At 46.2% G+C, this 11,049-nt stretch overlaps 1 protein-coding gene across 3 annotated transcripts in view; it reads right to left on the minus strand.

The window, feature by feature from the left end:
* Positions 1–2,466, minus strand: part of sgg (shaggy) — a 91,377-nt gene extending 88,911 nt beyond the window's left edge. Inside the window, exon 1 of one of the 3 annotated variants that reach the window (XM_053792114.2) lies at positions 1,747–2,466. In XM_053792114.2, the coding sequence (XP_053648089.1) occupies positions 1,747–1,831 (85 nt within the window). In that variant the 5' untranslated portion in view covers positions 1,832–2,466. The other 2 variants (XM_070098114.1, XM_053792117.2) reach the window with 2 other exon arrangements.
* Between the last annotated feature and the right edge of the window lie 8,583 nt (positions 2,467–11,049).

The raw sequence follows: 11,049 nt of genomic DNA on the forward strand, positions 1-11,049 counted from the left end.
TATCCTCAGCTCTCAAATTCTAGTACGATAAATTTCCCAACATTACTAAAGATCAAGATCACGGAACTTCTGACCTGGTCAGGTTTATGGTTTGTTAACGACACTACTTGTCATTAAGGTTGATTATAATTATTATTATTATTATTATTATTATAATCAAGGGGGATGTGCTAAACCCTCATTAAGGTTAAGAGGCTTACTGAACATAATTCCTTCATGCTTGAACACGTCCGTAACTTTCAGAGAAAATATTTTCTGGGTACATATCAGGTAGAGTACATGCATACAAGGATTGCCTTAAAATACACATACAGAATAATTTAAAGGGTCTCACACCAAGACCCATACAAAATTTGACTTCTCCAAATTGGATGGACTGAAGCCAGCAATCCAGTGTGAGGGGGTTATTCTTTTGTAAATAAAGGGACTTTTTTGGGGTTATCCTGGTGGGTAATTTACACACATTAGTATGTATCATAATTTGTGTAACTGTATCTGTGTGTAACTGTACCTAATTAAAGTTACTTAAATAGGTCAATAAAAGGTATAGAACATACAAACCATAATTCATACTTTGAAGAATACAAGGAATGCAGACTATTAGTAGAACCAAAACACAGTGCTAAACCCACAAGGGTTGTACAGACAAGGAATGTAAGAGCATTTCTTTAATTCCAATACACTGACCAGAGTGAATTCCCAATGAGTCATTGCCAGGAAAGACAAGGAATAAAAGATAAAAAACAAGGAATAAAAGATAAAAGACAAGGAATAAAAGATAAAAGACAAGGAATAAAAGATAAAAGACAAGGAATAAAAGATAAAAGACAAGGAATAAAAGATAAAAGACAAGGAATAAAAGATAAAAAACAAGGAATAAAAGATAAAAGACAAGGAATAAAAGATAAAAGACAAGGAATAAAAGATAAAAGACAAGGAATAAAAGATAAAAGACAAGAAATAAAAGATAAAAGACAAGGAATAAAAGATAAAAGACAAGGAATAAAAGATAAAAGACAAGAAATAAAAGATAAAAAACAAGGAATAAAAGATAAAAGACAAGGAATAAAAGACAAGAAATAAAAGATAAAAAACAAGGAATAAAAGATAAAACACAAGAAATAAAAGATAAAAGACAAGGAATAAAAGATAAAAAAAAAGGGAAAATTGGGTTCTTAGTCCTTATCGTCTGAGGTTAGAGTTTTATTTCAGGATAATATAGAGTAAGTGGTTGAACTGGCAGCAGGATAAGTAAATATATTCAGGTATACATAAATACAGTTACACAGATTATCATACATAGTAGTATATGTGTAGAGAAGCTGAGATAACCCAAAAAACAGCCAGACAAAGTGAGTTATTTCCACTGGGGTCCAGCAGTCAGCAAGAGTCTTCCTCACACTTCTCATTATTTCTGAGATGGAGGGTTGTAGGAGAGTGATTGTTGTGTGTGAGTGAGAGGTATAGGTGGGTAGTGTGGGCGTGTATGGGCGTGGAGGTGGGTGGCATGGGTGGTGGAGTGCCATCAGCTGTTTTCTACCATCTACCCAACACTCACTGCCACGCCCTGTCTTACCCATACACGCCCGTGTGCCCCTGCACGCCCGCACCCACGCCACCCAGGGTACCCACGCCTCCTGCAGGGAGGGACACACACACCTACGAGGTATAATATACCTGAGAGAAGAACATTAATGAAGGTCGGGACCAGAGTGACCGCCATCACTGCCTCCTCCCGCTACTTACTGCTTATTTTCATGCCCGGGAAGGAAACTGAGGGCGGTCCTTTGTTCCCTTCAGCGAAGCTCGTAGTCCTGGGTCGTCCACTCATCGTCGAAAAGGTTCAAATAAGGAGGAAACTCGCGAAAATCGCGTTTCATTTCACGCGCACGTAAGAATCACGAGCCCAGCTCTGCTAGGCAGGTCCATGTTTCCTGCTATACCGCTCTACCTCCCATCTCACTACACTTAGCACTATAATGTACACACTATACGGGAGCCATAACCCCCAGAATACGCCACTGAGGGCCAATACATTAGGGGGATTTGCAAAAATTTCTCCCCTGCTATGCACTCTTGATATTCACAGCCTTACTGAGATGCGTTCCATTATTGATCCTCACATCTGAACAGACGGAAATCTACCCAGCAGACGGCTTGGTCTACTTCCATTTTTTGACTCTCTTTTGCGGCCTACGACACCCTGGTGTATTTTAATTTCGCTTGAGAATCGCGAGGAATATTATCGTGGGGATTGAGGTTTATAATGGCAGAGGGAGGTGAGATTATATTTTTACCCCCGGAGATGAGGTGAGAATTTAAGAGTCTGGCGCGATACAGCCATCATTATTGGAACCGAGGGCTGCCATTGACCGAGAGGGAGAGGTGATGAGCCAATCAGGAAGCTCGACTCAGCGCTACTGGCAGCCACCCTCACCTCTTGCCACATTCACTCTCCACCTCCACTACTTCAACCTCGTTTCTCCCTCACTCACGCCTCCAGAACCACTCTTTATACCCGCTGACGCTCGCTGCTGCTCCGCGCTAGCGATCACACCAGCCGCGGTTAAATACGTGGCCCTTGAACTTTACTACATAATTTTTCATCATAGATAAGCAAGAGAGAATCCGCAGGCATGACGTCATGAACAAATGAGGGTGTAGGAGCGCGCACGTTTAATGAATGAACGTACTCATAGTAACTGTCTGCTTCATATCTTCACTCTCCTCCTCCGGATCTTACAAGTCATCTCAGAACACTTGAAGAAATTTACCCATAAAAAATATGGTACAACTATCCAATGATGTTTGAGCTACAGTGTAATGTATTCTACATTCGAGTTTGAATGCCCTCATCACTAGTTTACTTATCCTGATTAATGACCTTAATATATGCAAGCAATGGAATTTTAAGATGATATACAGACTCCAAGTGTTTTAAATAATATCCACCGCAAGATAAAAGAATCATTAATAAATCCGAGCTACACCTAAAATTCGTTAGTGCACTAAAATGAAAATTTTCCTTATTATCAAGGTCCTGATATATTTTTCCACACAAAAGTATGACTAAAATGCTGAGGAATAACACTCGATTACATATGTTAGGCCTAGAAAGCGCCTGCAAGAAACATAAAGATAGTGAGCCTACCAGAGGCCTCAGGTTACCTTGCCAGCGCCATATATATGTCAACTTTTGTTGTTTCAGTGTTAAAATGTTCATGACGGAGGAGGAGGTGGTGTGTGAGGTGCCTCACCACCACCTTCTGCATGGCTCACCTTACAAGAATTTATTGATTACTCTCTCCTCTCTCTCTCTCTCTCTCTCTCCCTCCTCTTTCCTTCCTCGGATCAAGCAAAATTACTTGCCGTTACTCCTACGAGTTTAGCGTTTCCTCGTGAATAATAATAATAAAAAGAATATTATTGTTTTATCTTGCATTCCCCAAGTACTGGCTCCTGAGGTTTTAGCGCTTCATCAATATAATAACAATAAATACTTATAATGACGATCAAGTTCCTTGGATCAAACATAAAGAAAAAAATATATATAATATATATATACATATTTTATTTAAATATATAAATTAAAATAATTTAAAAAAAAAAATTGACGCATTTTAAACAGTGAGACGAAGACTAAAAAAAATACATCTGATATTTTTATGTAAATATTTCCTGGCATAACAAAATTTCGAAATATATTTACATAGAATAAATTTACATATAAATTTTGTAATTAATTTTATAAAAATAAATTGTAAAAAGTGTAGACTACTTACATTATTGTTATATTTGTCTGGGTTGGTAAGTGAGTTGGTCAGCAACACTGGCAGGTCTACTGCAGGGTAACTTGTCTATTTGTGTAGTAATTTGTTTTATTAGTAGAATGATACAGTACACTGTTACGTGACGTCAGTACTTGATCTTTACTGAGACTGACGTCAGTATGTGACCCTTGGTAAGTGACGTCAGTGACCCCCTGGTGAATAACGTTAGTAAGTGACTCTTGGTGAGTGACATCAGCTAGTGACCCCCCCTGGTGAGTAACGTCATTAAGTGACCCCTGGTGAGTGACTTCAGTGACCCCCTGGTGAATAACGTTAGTAAGTGACTCTTGGTGAGTGACATCAGCTAGTGACCCCCCCTGGTGAGTAACGTCATTAAGTGACCCCTGGTGAGTGACTTCAGTGACCCCCTGGTGAATAACGTTAGTAAGTGACTCTTGGTGAGTGACATCAGTCAGTGACCCCCCCTGGTGAGTAACGTCATTAAGTGACGCCTGGTGAGTGACGTCAGTGACATCCTGGCAGCAAGACAGGACCATAATTGACTTCAAGTTCAACTCACACCAATCTAGAGCAGTTTAGGCAGTCATCTGACGCACTCCTCCTCTATCTAGCGTAGAGCCCATCACTTGACGTCAGCCAGTGTCAGCACCAGTAAGTGAGTGCCACGGACACGGACCAATCATTGGGCATCACTCAAGACAAAGACACACACGGGCTACGTTTCGCGCAGAGTAGAGCTTTGTTAAGCTAGCAGACCTGTTCAGTGTAGACCAGCTATGTCGTTCAGTATTCACCAGCTCTATATAGAGCTCTGTTCATAGTTCTACACAGAGCTCTATAGAGAGCTCTGTATAGAGCTATACATAGCTATACAGCTATACAGAGCTCTACACAGAGCTCTACACATCTCTAAGTAGAGCTTGAACAGGATGTAACTTGATTTTAAATTAAAGATCTGAAGAGAATAAATCCTCTTCTTCTTCCAGGACTTCTGTTCCTTTTATCTTCTCTCTTAAAACGATTAGATAGCACAGGATGTACAAAGGCAGGGTGTACAGAGGATGTACAAAGGCAGGGTGTACAGAGGGTATACAAAGGCAGGTTGTACAGAGGGTGTACAGAGGGTGTACAAAGGCAGGGTGTACAGAGGGTGTACAAAGGCAGGGTGTACAGAGGGTGTACAAAGGCAGGGTGTACAGAGAATGTACAAAGGCAGGGTGTACAGAGGGTATACAAAGACAGGTTGTACAGAGGGTGTACAGAGGGTGTACAAAGGCAGGGTGTACAAAGGCAGGGTGTACAGAGGGTATACAAAGGCAGGTTGTACAGAGGGTGCACAGAGGGTGTACAAAGGCAGGGTGTACAGAGGGTGTACAAAGGCAGGGTGTACAGAGGGTATACAAAGACAGGTTGTACAGAGGGTGTACAGAGGGTGTACAAAGGCAGGGTGTACAGAGGGTATACAAAGGCAGGTTGTACAGAGGGTATACAAAAGCGGGGTGTACAGAGGGTATACAAAGGCAGGATGTACAGAGGGTATACAAAGACAGGTTGTACAGAGGGTGTACAGAGGGTATACAAAGGCAGGGTGTACAGAGGGTATACAAAGGCAGGGTGTACAGAGGGTATACAAAGACAGGTTGTACAGAGGGTGTACAGAGGGTATACAAAGGCAGGGTGTACAGAGGGTATACAAAGGCAGGGTGTACAGAGGGTATACAAAGGCAGGGTGTACAGAGGGTATACAAAGGCAGGGTGTACAGAGGGTATACAAAGGCAGGGTGTACAGAGGGTATACAAAGGCAGGGTGTACAGAGGGTATACAAAGGCAGGGTGTACAGAGGGTGTACAAAGGCAGGGTGTACAGAGGGTATACAAAGGCAGGGTGTACAGAGGGTATACAAAGGCAGGGTGTACAGAGGCTGTACAAAGGCAGGGTGTACAGAGGGTATACAAAGGCAGGGTGTACAGAGGGTGTACAAAGGCAGAGTGTACAGAGGGTATACAAAGGCAGGTGTACAGAGGGTTTACAAAGGCAGGGTGTAGAGAGGGAGGGTGTAGAGAGGGAGGGTGTACAGAGGGTGAAGAGAGGGAGGGTGTACAGAGGGTGAAGAGAGAGAGGGTGTACAGAGGGTTTACAAAGGGTGAAGGGAGGGAGGGTGTACAGAGGGTGTACAAAGGCAGGGTGTACAGAGGGTTTACAAAGGGAGGGTGTAGAGAGGGAGGGTGTACAGAAGGTGAAGAGAGGGAGGGTGTACAGAGGGTTTACAAAGGCAGGGTGTAGAGAGGGAGGGTGTACAGAGGGTGAAGAGAGGGAGGTTGTACAGAGGGTGAAGAGAGGGAGGGTGTACAGAGGGTGAAGAGAGGGAGGGTGTACAGAGGGTGAAGAGAGGGAGGGTGTACAGAGGGTGAAGAGAGGGAGGGTGTACAGAGGGTGAAGAGAGGGAGGGTGTACAGAGGGTGAAGAGAGGAAGGGTGTACAGAGGGTGAAGAGAGGGAGGGTGTACAGAGGGTGAAGAGAGGGAGGGTGTACAGAGGGTGAAGAGAAGAAGGGTGTACAGAGGGTGTACAGAGGGTGAAGAGAGGGAGGGTGTACAGAGGGTGAAGAGAAGGAGGGTGTATAGAGGGTGAAGAGAGGGTGTACAGAGGGTGAAGAGAGGGAGGGTGTACAGAGGGTGAAGAGAAGGAGGGTGTATAGAGGGTGAAGAGAGGGTGTACAGAGGGTGAAGAGAGGGAGCGTGTACAGAGGGTGAAGAGAGGAAGGGTGTACAGAGGGTGAAGAGAGGGAGGGTGTACAGAGGGTGAAGAGAGGGAGGGTGTACAGAGGGTGAAGAGAGGGAGGGTGTACAGAGGGTGAAGAGAGGGAGGGTGTACAGAGGGTGAAGAGAGGGAGGGTGTACAGAGGGTGAAGAGAGGGAGGGTGTACAGAGGGTGAAGAGAGGGAGGGTGTACAGAGGGTGAAGTTAGGGTGTGTGTACAGAGGGTGAAGAGAGGGAGGGTGTACAGAGGGTGAAGAGAGGGAGGGTGTACAGAGGGTGAAGAGAGGGAGGGTGTACAGAGGGTGAAGAGAGGGAGGGTGTACAGAGGGTGAAGAGAGGGAGGGTGTACAGAGGGTGAAGAGAGGGAGGGTGTACAGAGGGTGAAGAGAGGGAGGGTGTACAGAGGGTGAAGAGAGGGAGGGTGTACAGAGGGTGAAGAGAGGGAGGGTGTACAGAGGGTGAAGAGAGGGAGGGTGTACAGAGGGTGAAGAGAGGGAGGGTGTACAGAGGGTGAAGAGAGGGAGGGTGTACAGAGGGTGAAACGAGGGAGGGTGTACAGAGGGTGAAGAGAGGGAGGGTGTACAGAGGGTGAAGAGAGGGAGGGTGTACAGAGGGTGAAGAGAGGGAGGGTGTACAGAGGGTGAAGAGAGGGAGGGTGTACAGAGGGTGAAGAGAGGGAGGGTGTACAGAGGGTGAAGAGAGGGAGGGTGTACAGAGGGTGAAGAGAGGGAGGGTGTACAGAGGGTGAAGAGAGGGAGGGTGTACAGAGGGTGAAGAGAGGGAGGGTGTACAGAGGGTGAAGAGAGGGAGGGTGTACAGAGGGTGAAGAGAGGGAGGGTGTACAGAGGGTGAAGAGAGGGAGGGTGTACAGAGGGTGAAGAGAGGGAGGGTGTACAGAGGGTGAAGAGAGGGAGGGTGTACAGAGGGTGAAGAGAGGGAGGGTGTACAGAGGGTGAAGAGAGGGAGGGTGTACAGAGGGTGAAGAGAGGGAGGGTGTACAGAGGGTGAAGAGAGGGAGGGTGTACAGAGGGTGAAGAGAGGGAGGGTGTACAGAGGGTGAAGAGAGGGAGGGTGTACAGAGGGTGAAGAGAGGGAGGGTGTACAGAGGGTGAAGAGAGGGAGGGTGTACAGAGGGTGAAGAGAGGGAGGGTGTACAGAGGGTGAAGAGAGGGAGGGTGTACAGAGGGTGAAGAGAGGGAGGGTGTACAGAGGGTGAAGAGAGGGAGGGTGTACAGAGGGTGAAGAGAGGGAGGGTGTACAGAGGGTGAAGAGAGGGAGGGTGTACAGAGGGTGAAGAGAGGGAGGGTGTACAGAGGGTGAAGAGAGGGAGGGTGTACAGAGGGTGAAGAGAGGGAGGGTGTACAGAGGGTGAAGAGAGGGAGGGTGTACAGAGGGTGAAGAGAGGGAGGGTGTACAGAGGGTGAAGAGAGGGAGGGTGTACAGAGGGTGAAGAGAGGGAGGGGTGTACAGAGGGTGAAGAGAGGGAGGGTGTACAGAGGGTGAAGTGAGGGTGGGGGTACAGTGGGTGAAGAGAGGGAGGGTGTACAGAGGGTGAAGAGAGGGAGGGTGTACAGAGGGTGAAGAGAGGGAGGGTGTACAGAGGGTGAAGAGAGGGAGGGTGTACAGAGGGTGAAGAGAGGGAGGGTGTACAGAGGGTGAAGAGAGGGAGGGTGTACAGAGGGTGAAGAGAGGGAGGGTGTACAGAGGGTGAAGAGAGGGAGGGTGTACAGAGGGTGAAGAGAGGGAGGGTGTACAGAGGGTGAAGAGAGGGAGGGTGTACAGAGGGTGAAGAGAGGGAGGGTGTACAGAGGGTGAAGAGAGGGAGGGTGTACAGAGGGTGAAGAGAGGGAGGGTGTACAGAGGGTGAAGAGAGGGAGGGTGTACAGAGGGTGAAGAGAGGGAGGGTGTACAGAGGGTGAAGAGAGGGAGGGTGTACAGAGGGTGAAGAGAGGGAGGGTGTACAGAGGGTGAAGAGAGGGAGGGTGTACAGAGGGTGAAGAGAGGGAGGGTGTACAGAGGGTGAAGAGAGGGAGGGTGTACAGAGGGTGAAGAGAGGGAGGGTGTACAGAGGGTGAAGAGAGGGAGGGTGTACAGAGGGTGAAGAGAGGGAGGGTGTACAGAGGGTGAAGAGAGGGAGGGTGTACAGAGGGTGAAGAGAGGGAGGGTGTACAGAGGGTGAAGAGAGGGAGGGTGTACAGAGGGTGTACAACATAGTGCAACAGAACAAGACACACAGGATGTGAATAACATCCTGAGACACAGAACAACATCCTCTAATATATCCCTAAACAGGTCCCAGACCTGACCTTTTATGGCAGATCCCAGACCTGACCTTTTATGGCAGGTCCCAGACCTGACCTTTTATGGCAGATCCCAGACCTGACCTTTTATGGCAGGTCCCAGACCTGACCTTTTATGGCAGATCCCAGACCTGACCTTTTATGGCAGATCCCAGACCTGACCTTTTATGGCAGGTCCCAGACCTGACCTTTTATGGCAGATCCCAGACCTGACCTTTTATGGCAGATCCCAGACCTGACCTTTTACGGCAGATCCCAGACCTGACCTTTTATGGCAGATCCCAGACCTGACCATAAAGGCCAGGTCTCTCTCTCTCTCCGTCCCCCTATTTTTAAGGGTCATCTCAGGCCCTAAAGGGGTTATAAATAAAGGGGAAGGGGTGAGGGAGTGGGGTCGCTTCTGGTACCAAACTGTAAATAAAAAATTTGTTTCTGAAGAAACAAAAGAATGAATCCAGATTCAAGCGTTCGAGTCTTCCCAAATTTTTTAATTAAAAAAATATGTAATGATGATTATAATGATAATAATAATAATGATAATAATAATAATAATAATAATAATAATAATAATTATTATTATTATTATTATTATTATTATTATTATTATTATTTTATTATTATTATTATTATTTTCGTCTTCTTCTTCTTCTTCTTCTTCTTGGTCTTCCTCAGCTCCATGTAATGCAGTGGAGAGTTAAGTAATACTGGTGGTCAATACTACGTTCATGACTGCTGCATTGTGTGTGTGTGTGTGTGTGTGTGTGTGTGTGTGTGTGTGTGTGTGTGTGTGTGTGTGTGTGTGTGTGTGTGTGTGTGTGTGTGTGTGTGTGTGTGTGTGTGAACTCACCTAATTGTGCTTGCAGGGGTCGAGACTCAGCTCCTGGCCCCGCCTCTTCACTGGTCGCTACTAGGTCTACTCTCTCCCTGCTCCATGAGCTTTATCATACCTCTTCTTAAAACTATGTATGGTTCCTTCCTCCACTCCCTCACTTGCTAGGCTATTCTACTGCCTGACTACTCTGTGACTGAAGAAATACTTCCTAACATCCCTGTGACTTATCTGAGTCTTCAACTTCCAGTTGTGACCTCTTATTTCTTTGTCACATCTCTGGAACATTCTGTCCCTATCCACCTTGTCAGTTCCTCTCAGTATTTTATATGTCGTTATCATGTCCCTCCTGTCCTCCAGTGTTGCCAGGTTCAGTTCCCTTAACCTCTCCTCCTAGGGCATGACCCTTAGCTCCAGGACTAGTCTTGTTGCAAACTTTTGCACTTTCTCTAATATCTCAACGTGCTTGACCAGGTGTGGGTTCCATACTGGTGCTGCATACTCCAATATTGGCCTGACGAACACGGTGTATAGAGTCTTAAGCGATTCCTTGTTAATTTGTTTAAACGCTATTCTTAGGTTTGCCAGGCGCCCATATGCTACAGCTGTTGTTTGGTTGATGTGCGCCTCAGGAGATGTGTTCGGTATTATACTCACTCCTAGATCCTTAATTTGAGTGAGGTTTGCAGTCTTTGGCCCCCCTAGCCTGTACTCTATCTGCGGTCTTCTTTGACTTTCCCCAATCTTCATGACTTTGCACTTGGTGGGGTTAAACTCCATGAGCCAGTTACTGGACCCGGCTCGCAGTCTGTCCAGATCCCATTTGTAGTCCTACCTGATCAGTCATCAACTTGAATTATCCACATTAGCTTCACATTATCTGCCAACAGGGACACCTCCGAATCTTTCCCTTCCGTCATGTCATTCATATATACCATAAACAGCATCGGTCCTAGGACTGAACCTTGTGGAACCCCGCTCGTCACAGTCGCCCACTCTGACGCCACGTCACGTACATCACTCATTATTTCCTTCTTGTCTGATATTCTCTGATCCATTGCAGTGCCTTTCCTGTTATTCCTGCCTGCTCCTCTAGCTTTTCAACCAGTCTCTTGCGTGGTACTGTCGAAAACCTTCCAGTTCAAAAAAATGCAGTCTACCTGTCCCTGTCTCTCCAGCCTTACTTCTGTCACCTTGTCGTAAAACTCCAGTAGGTTTGTGGTGCAGCCTTTCCTTGGTGAACCAAGGAAAGGCTCGACCTGGCCTTCCCATTGATTCTATTGTGTGTACTCACCTAACATCAAAACATCCAGGCCATGGGAAAACCTGGGTAGCCACAGCCACTCAAGAGGGATAGGTTTTTTAGTGCC

This window comes from Cherax quadricarinatus, chromosome 61, assembly GCF_038502225.1.
Source record: "Cherax quadricarinatus isolate ZL_2023a chromosome 61, ASM3850222v1, whole genome shotgun sequence".
Taxonomy (NCBI): domain Eukaryota; kingdom Metazoa; phylum Arthropoda; class Malacostraca; order Decapoda; family Parastacidae; genus Cherax; species Cherax quadricarinatus.